Raw genomic sequence first — 15,608 nt, forward strand, 5'->3', positions numbered from 1 at the left:
AAAGTCGAGCTTGGCCTGGACTTTCTTCCGTTCCGACGACAGGCAGCGGAAGATCTGGCCTGCAGGCAGAGGCACCCTCATCCCAACACCTCCGCCTCGACGACTCGCACCGACCTTCTACACGCCTACACACCTACGCTTCATCTTCATCTGCAAGAACATCTTCCAAGGTCTCACGGCGATGCCAGAAGCGGCCGAGGCAGGACCCTCTTCCCGACCTGCAGGAGCTGATCTCAGTCTATGGTGAGCAGCCACTCGCCTCCGTCTCAAGCGTAAAGCAGTGCTCATTCTCCCTCTCATCCCCTATTCGCAGTACGTACCACGAGCTCTATGAGCATCTCGAGAATGCACGGTCAGACAGACCTTTCAGTGAAGTCCAGCAGCTCGTTGAATCGAGGCTGAAAGAGCTTGCAGCAGCATGTCAGACGTCCCCACCCTCGCGTACTACCTCCAAGGGCAAGCTCAGTGCAGACTCTGTCAAGCTAGACAGTGGGCTGGAGCTCAGCATCGATGCGGATCAGAGGGACTTATGCATACAGATTAGCGAAAGGTATGATCTCGAGGAGGTTCAGTCCTTGTTGACCTTCAAGCGCTTCCTCCAAGCCGAGGATATCCATCGCGACCTACTTAGGACAACAGCGGCAGCCAGACGCAAGGGCAAAGCTACCCTGTCAGACGATCTCGTGAACGAGATCCTGGACGAGTTCAATGTCTTTTATTTTGAGGAGCAGCTCTATACCATCAGATGCGCGGCCTCGTTACTTCGCATCGCGGAGGACTCGGATCACCAGTACTTTGAGATCGCTCAACCGGCTCTTACCTCGATTGGCACGCAAGACTTCGGCCAAAAGTGTCTGGACAGATTTGTGCAGGTTTCGAGACAGCCTCTGCCGATCGACGTCCGCGATGCTCCTCGCTATTCGCAATTCTGGGCGAAGCATGGTCTGAAAGAGCAGCTTGCCCTCCTAGAGGTCGTGTTTCTCGTCTTTTACGGCTGTGTCACACCCACCCCTGCCTTTGCCATCAAGGTCCTCAAAACCCTCGAAGAGACAACGTTTGGCCAAGCTCAAGCCAGCGAGGCCTTCTTCGACCCACAGTCCGTCGAGCTGGTAGGCGCTGTTCACCACTGCCTGACCCTTATTGCGATTGAGGCTCTCGACCTCGAGCGAGCCATGGATGGGTACGGCTTCCCCCCAGGCGCAAGTCTATCAAATGAGGCCACCGTCAGCTCTCGAGCGTTCATAACAGATGCAAAGCAACTGGATGAGGTTCTGAGCCATCTAGAGTCTGCTTCGGCTGATCCGAATCTTTCCCCCATCTTCCTGGGTTGGGCTCTGGTTCTCCGCAAGACGGAGGATGCGCTAGCCGATGCTCTTGAGCGATCAGGAGGTCGCCTACCTTCCCAACTGCAAGCGCTCAGCGAGGTTCTGGCGCCAGGCGATGGAGGCGAACCGGTATGGACGCGTCTGGCGTCGGCCGCTTTGAATCCCTCCATGGGCTTCTTTTCCACAATGAAGGCCATAGTTGGCTCGCCCCTGATCTCTACTCAGCACTCCCTATCAGCTTCTTTTGGAGTCTCGATAGCAACCTCCCTGGCATTCCGGGCTGTGTTCAAAGGCTTGCTCCTCAGCATCACCGACGTCATCAGACCAGAGTACATCAGCGACCAGGACGCACTGGTTGAACTATGGGAAGCCACCTTCGAAGACGGGCGAGGATCGGAGAGCGCTGCCTCCAATGCAGTAGGTATTTCTGCACTCTGCTGGCAGTTCTGGGAGGTCGACTACGAAACGGACACCCGCAGAGCTGTACTAGAGATGGCAAAGCGGAGATGGCCTGTGCAGTTCCGGCCCTTCATTCGACTCCTCAAGTCCTTGACGGGAGTATGCGACGGAGTTGTGCCAACGAGCAATGGTGCACAAGCGTCTACAGAGGTGCTCCGGCAGCTATACGAGCTTCCTACTCTAGCCCATGCCTTGCCATCTACAGCTGGAGCCTTGCGTCCACCCTGGGAGGTCATTGAAAGCTCAGACTATGCAGTGCTGGACTATCGGTGCACTCGGACTATCCCCATCTTTGGACCTGGGCTCGCCGTACAGCCAGGAACGTGCGGCAGAATGGTATCGGAGGCTGGTCAGACGCCAGTCGTCGTCGTGTGGGAGCCAAGCCAGCCTGTCAGTGGCTGGCGACTGCTTCGCGATGTCCTGGCCAGCTTTGTCAAGCTGCTCGGTGGACCTACTGTCGCTGCAGCGTCCGTCGACCGGGACGATGTCTTCAGCCAGTCTCGCAGTCAAGTGACGAGCTTTGCAAACTTGTCACCTGGCGAAACAGGCGATGCGACGGTTGCGACCGAAATCATTGAGCTCTTCTCGGCCGTCCTTTTGGGAGCTCCGACGCAAGCCGATGCTCTGCTCGAGCATCTGGAAACCGCTCCAGGCGAGGCTCTTGATCCGGATCAGTCGATCTCTTCGGATGCACGTCCCACTCAGCCTTCATTGGTTGTCATTGTTCAGCGCATCCTCGATCAAGCTCTCAATGCTCGCGAGGTCCCCAGTCGGCTCGTTAGCGCTGGCTACAAGCTCCTGAGTCTCCTGCTTTCACTTCGTCCCTCGGAAGTCTGGCTGGCCGTTCGCTCCTCCAACCTCGTCATCGGCTCGAGTGGTCAAGCGGCAGTCGTATCTCGCACCGATCGTTCCACTGCATCTGCGCTGCTAGCTTACGAATGCTCGACTGGCGACTTTGTCGGCCTGCGATCTCTCCTCGCCTTCCATGCCAGCCTCCTAGCTGAAGTGCAAAGGTCTCAATTCCTGATCTCTCCAGAGCTGTCGCGGATCAAGGTCGATACTCTCCTTCGCGCACTAGGCTGGGTATGTGAATCGATCTGGCCAGAGCATCAGAGCTGGCGATACAAGAAGATTGGCGAAAAGGTGGCCATCGCATCTTCGTGTGCCACTCTACTACAAAGTATCCTCACTGATCGTACCCTGGTAGGGTCCGCGCCTGGAGCCGCTCGCGACCTGTCGACTGCAATGGACAACCTTCTTGTTCTCCACTCTTCCTCGCTATACATTGCACCGCTCGTCAGCGTCATCGGAACAGGCCAAGCCCTTCTTCAAGATCTCCAGCGATCTGGCAGTCATGCCAATGCAGAACATGCGCATGATTTGATTGCCACTTGTCTTGCCCTTGCCACGGCAATCATTCTGCGTCGCCAGGAGCTGTCCAGGAGCGGGAGCTACCCGGACAGACCATGTCTTCTCGAGCGCATGATGTTCGACGGCTCAGCGGTTGCGGTCCGGGCCGTATCTACGTCCCAGAGGCGCAGTTCAAGAGTTCAGCTGTTGTCTGCCGTTGTCGCCTATACCTCGCAGACGCTGTCTGCATCTCTTTGCAGACATGCTGGTCTGCTGATGACTGCCATATGCGTTTCAGCGGAAGAGCAAAAGGACTCGACTGCGAGTGGCGCGCTGTCTGTCATCGGTCACCTGGGCTCTGCAGATGACGTGAACACGACGGTGGCTTCGATGGTCGGTATCTTGGACAATTCGCACTACGACGTCGAGTCTAGGAGAGTCATGTGGACAATGGCAGCGGCGATGGTCATGACTCAGCCTGGGTTAGCGCATTTGCTCCTGGGCGGCCACCCCGCCGGCGATCGAGGCGATGAGAAAGCTGTGCCTAAGCGCAGTGCCCTTTCTGTAGCTGTCGACTCCATCCATATCTGGGAGTACCTCTGGGAGCACGACCCCGCGCTCCTTGACGCCGTGCTGCACTTTCTTGGCACTGCTTGGGCTCGAATGGAGCATTTGTCGAGCCTACAAGCCAGAATTGATCCCAACTTCTGGAAGGCCATTACCTCGATCATCGCAGCTGATGCTGGTAATCCAGCGGAAGAGCCTTCTGGGTTCGAAGACTTTGAAGGGCGTCTGCGGACGGACAGCGACGAGGAGACTAGAATATTCTCGCATCGTATGCTGAGTAAAGCCAGGGCACTTCACATCCTAAGCAAGGATTTACAGACTCCCCGAGCAAAAGGCAGTGCCTCGAAGTCCGCCAGTCTGGAAAGCGCAATGGCTCTTGTCACCAACAGTCCTTCGTTCACTGCCTCTCTCGAATCAGCAGTCAAGGTCGAATGCGATCCAGGCCTGCATGCAGACGTCGAGTCCAAGCTAGCGACCGCATTTCCCGAGATTCCTTTGAACGCCTTGCGCCGCCCAGCAAAGGCTCACGAATTTAACTTGACTCGCGAATACGGAGACGACTACGTCTTTGACACCAGAACGCTCCGAAGTAGGCTCGAGGGCTTCTGTAGCGGTGCAGAGCGCGGAGCTCAAATGGATGAGGACGCTGTAGTGGACGAACGAGTCATTCATCAAGCTGTTTTGATGTTGTCCAGCGTCAATTTGGACTGGAGCAATATAGATGCACAGACGACCTATCTGCGAGCATGGCATCAACTGCTCGAGGCACTTTCTCGGGCTGCGAGATGGGAAGTCAAGGGGAATACACAGAAGGAGAAGGAAATGAGCAATTCCTACCTGAAGGCGTGGGTCGCTTGCGCCAAGATTACCTCTTCGGAGTCTCGAGACGGCTCGGTGATGCTAGGCATTCACGCTGCCAGGGTCGACTTACTCGAGGTGTTGCTAGAAGCGGCCTGGGGATTCTCGGCCTCGCAGAAGAGTGACCACCTGGCGCAAAGGGCCCAAGCAGCCGAGATTGAGATCCTAAGCGACGTCGTTGAGCAGGTTCAGAAGATTCTCTCTCACAAGTATTTTACCCTGCAAGCAAGCGTTCGAGGCCCCCAGACGCCAGCATTTCATCGCGGACTGTTCAGCATCGCTCTTCTCAGCGCACGACAGGTTCGTCGACTGGTCCCGATCGCTGTCGATAGTCAATCGCGGTCTGCTCAGGTACAGACGCACCAGACAATTCATCAAGCCATTGACTCATTCACGAGCCATGCGCTGAAAAGTATGCGTCTCATCGTTGATGCCGCAAGCTTGCTCGTCAGCAGTCGAAGCAGTGATGCGGCCGCTTTGGCCTCACGTGAGGAAGATCTGACGCTAGTCTGCAGTCTACTTGAATTGCTCATTCGCCCGGATGTCAGTCTGACTCCGCACTCCTGGCTCAGCCAGTTCCAAGAAGTAGGACTGCTACCGGCCTGCGTAGCACTGCTTCGGCGAGCTCCCCTACGGTCAAGCGAGCAGGAGATCAATACTCAGGCGGCCATGTTCATGCCGGCTCTGTCATCCCTGTTCCTCGCCCTCGCAGCGCAACAGCAGTCAGCAGAGCAATCTGTGCTTGCTGGCTTGATGACTGCATTATCGTCCAATGCTCTGTCCCCTGCCCTCGAAGCAGGAACGGTCGCAGCTGTACTTGCCTCTGGAACTGCGAGTCCGGCCCATGCTTGCTGGGTCACGATGCTCCGGCTCGTGGTCAGCATCGTCGAGAATCTCGATGGGGATGCTTCGGCGACGTGGGCGGCAGCAAGCGTGCGCTTCATCGAGACGGAGGTGGTCGGCTTTGTACGTCTGTATGGTGCACAATTGGGCAAGGCCCTCAGCTTTTCTCCATTGGCAGCCCGAGGCAGCGTCAACACCCGGGAAGGAGCTCCCCTGCGCTTCGTGGAGCAAGATGCTCGCATCACGCAGCCACAGCTCAATGAATTGCAAGCGACGATGCGCTTGTTCCTAGTCATGGCTAGCGCCGATGGCTTCGCTCAGGGCTCGGGTAGGGAAGTCATGGCCACTTTTGCAGACAAGACTTCGGGGATCCTGCAGCAGCTCGTCTACCTCACTGAGCGACCTCACCAGCTGGCTTCCCTCCTACTGCACGGCGGTGGCGACAATCCTGTGGGCGTGGGCTCGGAGCAAGGCGAGTACGAACAGCAAGTCGTGGAGCAGATGACGTCGATTGCTACTACGGCCGTGGCTGCTCTATGGCACCAGACGAGGGGCGATGAGGTGCTAGCCCAGCAAGGAGGTCAGTGGGCAGGTGAAGAATCGCCAGCAGCAGCGACGCTGCGGGACAAGGCTCTCCTCCGCCCGACCATGCGTACCGCCCCTGGTGAATTGGCGTCCATCGGTACGCTCCTCGATCTAGCAGGCCACTGTATCGAGGTTCTGCAAAAGAAGCAGCCCACTCCAGCCTCTGAACACATCTCAAGGATGCAAGTAGCCCTAGAGCAGACGCTAGCCCTTGCAGTGACCCAGCTTCTTCTCAATGCCTCTTTCCCCGTTGGGTCTGCCAGTCATCAGGTTGTGGAAAGTGGAATTCAGAGGGACGTTGCGGCTTGCGTCCAGTCTGGGCTTGGGGCCATCAAGGGTCTGCCTGCTGGAGAGGAAGCGGAGGAGGGACAGAGGTTCTTGAGTCATCTTGCCTCGTTGTGTGAGCAGATGTAGGTTAGCTCGAGGAGAAAGGTGGAGGGCAGGGTTGTCACGATGAAAAGACGAAATAGGAAAGGGAAAGATTGAGAGAAAAATTTGGATCATTTGAATGGCAATGTACACTCTTTGCCCTTGAGAATGTGATCACCGAGGGATGCGCACTTGCTAGAATCTCACTGTCGAGGGTGATATAAATTTACATAATAGGTATCATATAATCAGCTGCATACCTTTCCACTTCCACCACTATCATCATCATCGTTTCCTTCTTCTTCTTCATCATCATCATCACTCATATTCTCTAAAATCGGTATGTCCACTCTTCATAGCATGCTGCGTCGCTTCCTTTTCTCCCTTGAGACTCTGCCCACACTGTCCACACTTGAGTGTGAATCGTGCGGTATCCGTATAGTACCTCTTTTCCTTTAGCTTCTCCCTCAACTTTCCCGCTGCCACATCTACCACCTCTAGTGCGCCGGGCGTAGAGATATCGAAGAGGGTCGAGGCGAATTCGAGTGGTGCGCCGAGCTCTGGAAGGAGGACGAGGGCGTCGTAGTGAATTCCGCTGTAGACTAGGTATCCCCTCGTGGTATACCCTTGACCTTGACCAAAGACGTGTGTTACACCATTGATGACATCCAGTGCTGCTAGCTCCAGCCGGTGTTCCTTGGAGAGGACGGCGAGCTCGACTCCCCCACCCCAAGTCGTATCGCGCTGCATCTTCGCCACATACTCTTTGGGTGGAGCACCTAGAACCACTTCTGAGTATTCGAAAGGATCAGCGAGAATCCCTCGACTGACTTGTTGACGTAGAGTGCGATTGGATGCGGGAGAGTGGGATTGGTGTAAGAGGAGAGAGAGGGCAGAGAATAGGCAGGAATTATCGTCTGGGACTATTTGAAGGGTGAGGTGACCTTCGAGGGGGGAGGAGGCGGGGAGGGGGACCGAGATGGTTTCGCCCTTTTGTAGACCGGGAGAGCTGGATGGAGCGGAGGAGAGAGGAGGTAGAGTGGAAGGAGCAGGAGCAGGAGCAAACGTCCTGGGTATTTGCGCAGGAGGTGCCGGTCTCGAAATGGGCACAGGCGCAGGAGCAGGCGCAGGTGCCGGCGCAGCAGGCTTGAGTATCGAAGGTGCCGCCTCCGGTTTCCTACTTTTCACCGCTGCAGCCGGAGCCTCTGAAGCAGGCGCCTTTGGCGTTGGCGTTGTCATGTTCCGACTTCCCGCCCCTAGCCCAAAAGAAGAGGAGGAAGAGGAGGAGGAGGAAGGCGCAGCAGATGCGCTCCCGGAGGACTTGAGCGCCACGATGATCTGCTCTCCTCTTCTTATCCTCAACGGTGCATCTGAGAGAAGGGTGCTAGAGGGAACGCCATGTAGAGGCAGCGCTCTAGGTGGGTAGCCCGTTTTGACTAGTGGTGCAAAAAGAGGAGAGAGAGCGAGGATGAGGCGGGCGTCAGTCCAACTCTATATCACCCCTCGTGAGCAGATGATCCTCTCCTCAGCTGAAACCCAGAATGCAGCTTACTCACTCTCCTGCTCCAAAGGAGCAATCCCACACTGCTCAGCAATGAACTCCTGCAGAGCTCCCAGGTCCACAGAGTCGCTGAGGGGAAAGGTGGCCGTCCCGCCCGGATGGCGAATACGGATGGACATGGATGGTCCTTGAATGGTCCTGACTGGACGGGTAGCGCTCGGTCGATCCTAGAGGAGCGTTCCCTCTCGAAGCGTTCCTGTAGCTGATTGAGTAGATCCCTAGCTCAGCTTGGTACAGCAAGACTACGTCCTAGCAGCGAGTAGTGGAAAGAGAAGGGAATGTGCCATTCTGTATTCCTTGGAGAGCAACACTTCCGCTTTCACTCTCCTCCTCCCGCTTTCCGGAAAGCCAACAGCCTAGAAATACGCGGCCTCCACACCGATCGGCTCAACAGCCAGCCGTAGTATGTTATAAAATCCGCCAGGATGACGAGGCCTGTTCAAGATCAGCACAAGAAGGCTAGAGAGGGGAGAAGCTGCAAGGAATACTGTAGTGCGTGCGGTGTGTAGCAAATCGAAATGAATTACAAAAGTGTGATACAAGCGGGCCAAACAAGCCCGGTTTTTGCCAAGGCAACAACCATTTCAATCCATCTATCGACCCACCTGCCAATGGCAAACGTCTCCATCCTGTACCTCGTACGTCTTTCCCTGTTGCCTCAACTTGCCAGCCGCTTTAGCTTCGGCTTCACTACCATACTGTTGGATATCCTCTATCGACACGATTTCTCCACACACAAACTTGTTCTCAAAGTCAGAGTGGATCACTCCAGCCGCCTGAGGAGCCTTGAGACCCCGCCTGATGGTCCAGGCTCGAACCTCGTCCGGTCCACATGTGTAATACTTGATCAGGTCTAGACCGTCGTAGCCGGATTTTGTGATCTTGCCCAAAGCTCCGGTGACCTTTTCACCCAGCTTGGCCAACTCCTCCTTCTCCTCTGCAGGACTAAGGTTGACTAGCCTCTCCTCCAGTGCGACGGAAAAGGGGATGAGCTGATCACCTGGGTTGTTCTTGTCAATCCACTCCTTGATCTTTGGCAGCCACTTGTTCTTCTTGCGGACGTAGTCCTTCTCGCTGAGGTTCACTAGGTAGGTGACGGGCTTGGCAGTCAGCAGCGACAGTGAGTTGATGACATCGACCTGGAATTGGGAGAATGCAGAGGAGGGTATTTGCGGTGTCAGCAGCCGACATTCCAAGATACGCTGGAACGCAGTCGCCTTGTTTCAGAGCCCCTCCTTCGTGCATCGCCTCTCCTATGTTGCGCTCAGAATGTACTAATTTTCTCATAAAAGGCTGATGAGGCCAATCGACGAGCTGGGTTATTAGAATTCGGGGGTCTCAAATGCGCCCCCTTGTTCATCTTGGCAACTAGCGAGGTCGAGACTGCCGTCTCTGTCTCGGTCTCCACCTGTCTATATGGGAATGCTCGAGCTGTCACTTACCTCCTTGGGCGACCAGTCGACTTTGCGGACGTCTTGGCTATCTTCGGTGAGGGCCTTGAGAGCCTTCTCCATCGTTGCAATCTCCTCTGCCTTCCTCTTGCCCTCGAGACTATTGGGACCGGAACCTCGAGCATTCTTCTTGGCAGTCTCCAGAGCCTTCTCCAGCCACTCGATGTCCTTCAGTCGCAGCTCAGTGGAGATGATGTCCATGTCACGGGTGGGGTTGACGTCTCCCTCGACGTGAATGACCTCTGCATCGTCGAAAGCTCGAACCACTTGGAAGATTCCATCGACGGCACGAACGTGAGACAAGAAGGCGTTACCGAGACCAGCTCCGGTAGAAGCGCCTGCTGTGAGACCTGCAATGTCGATGCAGGTGAGGAAAGCGGGTACCTCTGACTTTGGCTTGTACTTTTCCACGAGCCACAGGAAGCGCTCGTCGGGTAGCGGCACACGAGCCTCCTCGGGGTCAATTGTGGCGCTGTGAGAAGGAGGGACATCAGAGGATGATGCGATGAGTGGTGGTTCTCCTCTGTGTAGGCTCTGGCGCTAAATGCACTCACTAGGGGAAGTTTGCGCTCTTGCCCAGATCACACTTTGCAATGGTGTTGAACAGCGACGACTTTCCGACGTTGGGCACACCTACGATTCCCATCTTCAAGTTGTTGGAAGGCCTTCCCAACTTGGCCTTCTCCACCACTTGCTGCTTCTTGGGCGGCATCCTCTTCTTTGTGAGTGGGGTGGGGGAGGTGGAAAAGAAGCGAGGGAGGGTGAGAGAGGTGGGTGGGTGGATCTTTGGTGCGTGCGAGAGGGATACGAGTCTGATGCTGATGCTGATGCCGAATACAGACGAGGCAATGCTCATCAAACGGTGCACCTCTTGTCGTGTGGGAGTGAGGGAGATTGTTGGAAGGTGATGTGCCCGCAAGAACTTCTTCCTGTCACTGTGGCTCTGCCTCTGCGTCTGCTACTTGTGGCAGGCCAGTCTGTGAGCGTCACGTGATCTCTGCCCCTTTCCTTCTCCATTCCGCCCGCCTATGCATGTGCCTCCCTCCTTCCTTGGCTGTGGCCGTGTGCTGCCTGCCCGGCTTGGCCTCTGTGCTGCGATGCGCCTGCCAGTCTTGCTTCCCTGCCCGCCCCGCCCGCCCCTGCCGCCCGCCGCCACGCCTGAGTTCAAGTTCCGGCATTTGTTTCCCCCCCTTTGGTGATCCATCCACCAAGACGCCAAGGTCCCACCTCGCCCTCCTACCATCCTCGGCCATCCGCACACCTCACATCTCCCTCTTGACCTCAACGTTTCTCCTTGCTTGACCCACACACACTCACGCACACGTCCTCGTGAACACACTTGCTGAGAGCTGCACCAGCCAACACCGGACCCCACCTCTCGCTCCTCGAATTCGGACATCAACAAACACTTCCTCATTGAGCAATCGCAAACCCCACCTCTCGCTTCCCCTCCCCTACTTGACACAATGCGTGCCACCTTCTTCTTCACCGCCGTCGTAGCACTGGCATCGGCTACCATTGTGGCAGCACAGGAGGCCGCTGATCTCGAGGAGAGGTCACCGTGAGTATCATGGGAGACAGTGGCAGGCGCCGGTCAAGGAGGGACAGCAGGACTGCAGATTTTCCTCTCACTGACAAGTGTACTCACACCAACACTGTCTCTTACTTCTGCAGTGTCGTGTCCAAGGTCTTTGGACGAGCACCCTTCCCCCAAGTGACGCCAGAAGCAATTGAGGAACGACAGGTTAGTCAGGCCGGAGGAGGGGCTTATCCTTGACACTTCGACTTCATCCCTTGATCACCGCTGAACGATATCCCTGTACCCTGCTGTCTATCTCTTTCCCTTCAGCTCGGTGGTGGGGAGATCACCTCAACGACCAGCCTGGCCACTCTGCAGACCATCAGTGGCTACACACCTCCGGCTTCGACCAGAATACCCACTCCCGTCGTGTCGAGTGGAACCATTCTTTCAGCAGCTCAGATCCCAGGCTACAACGACACCGTCAAGGCCAGCGGAGCAGACATGCTCAATGTCGACGGTCGGTCACTCGCTCTGGCAGGTGGTATGGCCGCTGCTGCCGCCTACCTGCTGTTTTGAGCCTAGTCACTGCCCCCTCGACCGCAGACAAAACGCGTCGGTGCACCATGCCGAAATCAGAACCTCATACGCAGCTGTGTCTTCCAAGCACTGCTGATCCCCGAAGACTGCGACGGACCTTCACTACTATCATGACCATTCTCTTGTAGATTCCCTCCCCCTTGCTATCCACTCCACCCTCACCTGACCCTCAATCCTGCCTTGTACAAACTTCGTTGTTTCTATTCCCTTCCCCACCCTCAATGAGTTTCGTGCTGCCGTCACGGACACTCCTTCGCGCCTCTTTGCGCCTCTATTCTTCCCATCCAGACTCTCAATACCAGTACTCCTGTACTTGCTCATTGTTTGGCAGCGCTGGCGCAGGGTGTAGTGTGCTCTTGAAGGTGGAAGAGATGGCGGCATGTCCGACTCGTGCGACTTCGGCGACGATACTCTGAGGTATCTTACCGTTGGAAGAAAGAGCTTGAAGCTTGCGCAAGAGATGGTGCAGCTGTTGCTAGAAATGGAAAGGGCCGGCGTGCTGAATAGCCCTTGGGCGATTGCCCCGCTTCATGACTGCTGATGCAATTGTGTTAGCGATGAGATTGAGACTGTTCACGCCGGTACACGGCGCTAGCGAGTGTCACTGACGAAGCATTGGGTTGTCATATTCACCGCCAAGGAGCTGTTTGTCCCTTGTGCTGGACTGTCCTGTAGAGTGGACAACGACGCTGAGCAGAGTCGGATGGCGAGCCCCGTTTTCTCTACGGCCGTACCCACACCACGTTGCGCCGAAAATCTTATCGCTGGGCGGGCGACCGTGCACGACTTGGCAGACCAGGCCGCCTCTTCTCTCCTTTCATCTGCTTTCGTCGCAGCCTACACTTCACCATCTACCTGCACAACACGCCGTAGAAGCTGTCACTTGTGGTCACACACTTCTCCCTTACTCTGTCATCGACGCCGTTCTCACGCACACGATGTCAGAGCCAAAAGACATCCCAGACACATCGTCTGCTCCCGCCTCATCCTCTGCTCCTGACTCCGCCATTACTCCTCGTGCCCAACGTCGTGATCTCTTCAGCACGCTCACCCCCCTACCAGCTCGTGAGGGTCAGCCAGCACTGAATGCCTCATCCAATGCCGTGGTAGGCTCAGCTTCCCCCGCTGGTCGTCAACATTCCACTGGCGAAGGCTCAACCGTCTCACGCTCCTCTTCCCTCCACGGAAGGAAAGCTACTGAGCCCGCCGTTGAACAACGTCGCTCCTCATCTGGTCGTCGTGCTGGACCCTCTGGAGCAAAGTCACAAGCCAGCTCACCACCATCCCCACATGCCATCCTCGGGGGACAAAAATCGGGCTCAAGACACCTCTCACTGGGATCAGCCACGACACGACCTGTTGCACCACTTTCTACTGGTCAGAGGACCGCCTTCGAAGAAGCCGTTGCTGCTTCCTCCCTCGCTTCTACATCGAGTGGACTGCAAGCCCTGCTACGAGATCACCCTGAACTAGTCTCTTCCGAGCTAGCAAAAGCTGCAGGGGAGAACTGGAGTCAGCTAAACGAGAGTGCTCGAGGGAGCAGGGTACCCAGCGGGCCCTCTACGCCCACGGGAGGTGCAAGGGGAACAGCGGGGACAGAGTCGGGTGCTGGAAGTGAGGCTGCTAGTGAGCACGGTGGTGGTGGGTGGCCAGGAGATGGCTTGACTCCTGATGCCCTGCGGGCGCAGGAAGGAGCGACGCCTACTGCCGCTATTCCGGCTCACACCCTGGGAGGTGCTGGTGAGTACTTGCGCAGAATTCAGCAGAAATCAGCTCGACGAAGCAATAAGCAGGCAAAGAGACGACGTCTCAAAAGTGCTCGTTTGCGCCGCTTGCCTACCGTGGCCGATCGGGCAGACCATTGGCCGTCCTCCCCACAATTGTCTCAGACGCGCCTGGCCGGCATTGGCCGGAAACGCCGGGGGATGCGGGGGAGGAGACCGGGAAGCGATTCCTTCCTGGGCACCTCGGTCATCTTTTCCTTCCTGCTTCACCCATTGCTGAAGATCCCTTGTGGAGAGTGGAGCCGTTGCTGATTCACCCTCGATCCTTTCTTTGCGCTTGTCTTCCCCTCCATCACCAATCGCCTACCATGGCATCCTCCTCACACCCGTCTTCCTCGTCATCGGGCCCCTCTTCCCCCACTCCCCAAACGCCATCCCTATCCCGATCTTCCTCCATCTCCTCGCATTCCTCGGGCAACCCCCTCGCCGCCCATCTACAATCCCTTTCCATGACCAACTCTGCCGTCATTCAAAACCTCTCGGCTTCGACCGATGATGATACTGGCTTGGGTGCTACTGGGACCATAGGAGCCAAGCCTGACTATTCCGAGGCCAAGATTGTAGTTGCAATGGTGGGACTGCCGGCGCGGGGCAAGAGCTATCTTAGCAACAAGCTGATGAGGTATTTGAGGGTGAGTGACATCGATTGGCGCACTCGATGAGGAGCTGCTCTGACTCTCGTCAACCTATTCCTCCCCACCCTCTCTCCCTCTCCCAGTGGCTCGAGTATTCCGTCAAGGTTTTCAATGTGGGGCAGCTTCGCCGGGCACTCGCAAGGGCCAAGCTCGCAAAGTCGGGCGAAAAGGAAGACCAGTCGGCGGCATTCTTCGATCCAGACAATCCTGCTGCCTACAAGCTCCGAACTCAGATGGCGGAAGAGTGTCTTGAGCAGCTCATCTCCTGGCTAAAAAAAGGTGGAAATGTGGGCATTCACGATGCTACGAACAGCAGTCGATCTAGGAGGGAGGCACTGCAGAAGAGGATAGACAGGGAGCCGGGCATGAAGCTGCTATTCCTAGAGAGCGTCGTAAGTTCTTGCGGTGGGAAAGGTGAACAAGCGATTAGCTTCTGATCACCTCTCTTCCCTCTCTCAGTGTACGGACCCGGCAGTCATCGCTGCTAACATCGCGGTCAAGGTCTCGTCCGGGGACCCAGACTATGACGGCATGTCGCCCGAAGATGCCAAGGCCGACTTCCTCAAACGCATTGCACACTACGAAGCATCGTACGAATCCGTCGATGCCAACGGAGAGGAGAATCACCTCTCCTATTGCAAGGTCATCGACGTGGGTCGATCGGTCACTGTCAATCAGATTCACGGCTACTTGGAGTCTCGCATTGCCTTTTACCTCATGAACCTTCACATCACGCCCCGAAACATCTTCTTCTCCCGGCATGGCGAGTCGCAATACAACGTCGAAGGGAAGATTGGAGGTGACTCGTACCTGTCCCCTCAGGGCGAAAAGTACGCAGAAGCGCTACCCAAGCTGGTCCAAGATGCAGTGGGCGATGCCCCGTTGACGGTGTGGACATCGACTTTGAAGAGGACGGCGCAGACGGCTGCTGGACTGCCTTATCCGAAGCTGGCCTGGAAGTCCCTAGATGAGCTCGACGCTGGAGTGTGCGATGCGATGACCTACGAGGAGATTGAAAAGTACTACCCTGAAGACTATGCCAGTAGAGACGAGGACAAGTTCAACTACCGCTACCGAGGTGGAGAATCTTACCGAGATGTCGTCGTACGCTTGGAGCCGGTAATCATGGAGCTAGAGCGCCAGGAGAATATCCTCATCATCGGTCACCAGGCCATCTTGCGTTGCCTCTACGCTTACTTCCACGGACTGGCCCAGGAAGACCTCCCGTACATCAAGATTCCCCTTCACACGGTTATTCAGCTAACACCAAAGGCGTATGGATGTGATGAGAAGAGGTTCCAGTTGCCTATCGAGGCAGTGGATACGCACAGGCCCAAGCCGCCCAAGCAGAGCTTTGTCGTCGAGGCAGAGACGGCTGCTCCTGAAGTAAGCAAAGAGGATGGAAAGAAAGACGAGGCACAGTCGCTGGAGGAGGCTATGACCTCTCTGCCGCCTAGTCAGATTAGAAGAGGTTGAGTGGATAGGGTTGCTCACTTGCATAGAGGTTGGCCATGCGTCTGCCGGCCGGTACAGGGCATGCGGGTTTCCCCATAGAGGCGTGCACATCTGTCACTTGTCGCACTCTCCATCATCCAATGATCATCTTACAGCTCCTTTAATGCTCCATCGCAAGGTGAAGCCGAGGTGAAGGAAGTCTCGCTTGCTGGCCGTACATTTCTTTGGGCGGTGCGCCTGCGCGTGT

At 56.2% G+C, this 15,608-nt stretch overlaps 5 protein-coding genes across 5 annotated transcripts; 3 read left to right on the forward strand and 2 right to left on the reverse strand.

The window, feature by feature from the left end:
* Nucleotides 1-181: 181 nt before the first annotated feature.
* Nucleotides 182-6,401, forward strand: BCV69DRAFT_296558 (hypothetical protein; the record flags this gene model as incomplete). The annotated part of the gene is made up of 2 exons (XM_025494016.1): nt 182-243; nt 314-6,401. 2 exons carry the CDS (start codon nt 182-184, stop codon nt 6,399-6,401), a joined length of 6,150 nt encoding a protein of 2,049 aa, XP_025351436.1.
* Nucleotides 6,402-6,674: 273 nt separating this feature from the next.
* Nucleotides 6,675-8,036, reverse strand: BCV69DRAFT_296559 (hypothetical protein; the record flags this gene model as incomplete). The annotated part of the gene is made up of 2 exons (XM_025494017.1): nt 6,675-7,792; nt 7,913-8,036. 2 exons carry the CDS (start codon nt 8,034-8,036, stop codon nt 6,675-6,677), a joined length of 1,242 nt encoding a protein of 413 aa, XP_025351437.1.
* A 449-nt stretch (nt 8,037-8,485) lies between these two features.
* BCV69DRAFT_280170 (GTP-binding protein YchF) lies at nt 8,486-10,278 on the reverse strand. Its single transcript, XM_025491517.1, has 3 exons — nt 9,923-10,278; nt 9,360-9,840; nt 8,486-9,056 (listed from the first exon to the last, which is right to left on the reverse strand). The coding sequence occupies exons 1-3, from the start codon at nt 10,222-10,224 to the stop codon at nt 8,511-8,513; spliced, it is 1,329 nt and encodes a 442-aa protein (XP_025351438.1). The 5' UTR covers nt 10,225-10,278; the 3' UTR covers nt 8,486-8,510.
* Nucleotides 10,279-10,647: 369 nt separating this feature from the next.
* Nucleotides 10,648-11,808, forward strand: BCV69DRAFT_280171 (hypothetical protein). The gene is made up of 3 exons (XM_025491518.1): nt 10,648-10,929; nt 11,043-11,112; nt 11,218-11,808. Exons 1-3 carry the CDS (start codon nt 10,835-10,837, stop codon nt 11,464-11,466), a joined length of 414 nt encoding a protein of 137 aa, XP_025351439.1. The 5' UTR covers nt 10,648-10,834; the 3' UTR covers nt 11,467-11,808.
* A 485-nt stretch (nt 11,809-12,293) lies between these two features.
* Nucleotides 12,294-15,551, forward strand: BCV69DRAFT_280175 (bifunctional 6-phosphofructo-2-kinase/fructose-2,6-bisphosphate 2-phosphatase). Its single transcript, XM_025491519.1, has 4 exons — nt 12,294-13,227; nt 13,800-13,903; nt 13,990-14,298; nt 14,366-15,551. The coding sequence occupies exons 1-4, from the start codon at nt 12,426-12,428 to the stop codon at nt 15,380-15,382; spliced, it is 2,232 nt and encodes a 743-aa protein (XP_025351440.1). The 5' UTR covers nt 12,294-12,425; the 3' UTR covers nt 15,383-15,551.
* Nucleotides 15,552-15,608: the final 57 nt, after the last annotated feature.

This window comes from Pseudomicrostroma glucosiphilum (assembly GCF_003144135.1).
Source record: "Pseudomicrostroma glucosiphilum strain MCA 4718 unplaced genomic scaffold BCV69scaffold_1, whole genome shotgun sequence".
Lineage (NCBI taxonomy): Eukaryota > Fungi > Basidiomycota > Exobasidiomycetes > Microstromatales > Microstromataceae > Microstroma > Microstroma glucosiphilum.

Excerpts from the sequence above, each read along its gene's own strand:
- BCV69DRAFT_280170 (XM_025491517.1), bottom strand. The coding sequence starts at position 10,224 with ATGAGCATTGCCTCGTCTGTATTCGGCATCAGCATCAGCATCAGACTC. Across the intron at positions 9,841-9,922 it reads AAGAGCGCAAACTTCCCCTA|CGCCACAATTGACCCCGAGG; the intron begins GTGAGTGCATTT and ends TCCTTCTCACAG. Across the intron at positions 9,057-9,359 it reads TCGACTGGTCGCCCAAGGAG|GTCGATGTCATCAACTCACT; the intron begins GTAAGTGACAGC and ends TCCCAATTCCAG.
- BCV69DRAFT_280171 (XM_025491518.1), top strand. The coding sequence starts at position 10,835 with ATGCGTGCCACCTTCTTCTTCACCGCCGTCGTAGCACTGGCATCGGCT. Across the intron at positions 10,930-11,042 it reads GATCTCGAGGAGAGGTCACC|TGTCGTGTCCAAGGTCTTTG; the intron begins GTGAGTATCATG and ends TTACTTCTGCAG. Across the intron at positions 11,113-11,217 it reads AAGCAATTGAGGAACGACAG|CTCGGTGGTGGGGAGATCAC; the intron begins GTTAGTCAGGCC and ends CTTTCCCTTCAG.
- BCV69DRAFT_280175 (XM_025491519.1), top strand. The coding sequence starts at position 12,426 with ATGTCAGAGCCAAAAGACATCCCAGACACATCGTCTGCTCCCGCCTCA. Across the intron at positions 13,904-13,989 it reads AGCTGATGAGGTATTTGAGG|TGGCTCGAGTATTCCGTCAA; the intron begins GTGAGTGACATC and ends TCCCTCTCCCAG. Across the intron at positions 14,299-14,365 it reads TGCTATTCCTAGAGAGCGTC|TGTACGGACCCGGCAGTCAT; the intron begins GTAAGTTCTTGC and ends TCCCTCTCTCAG.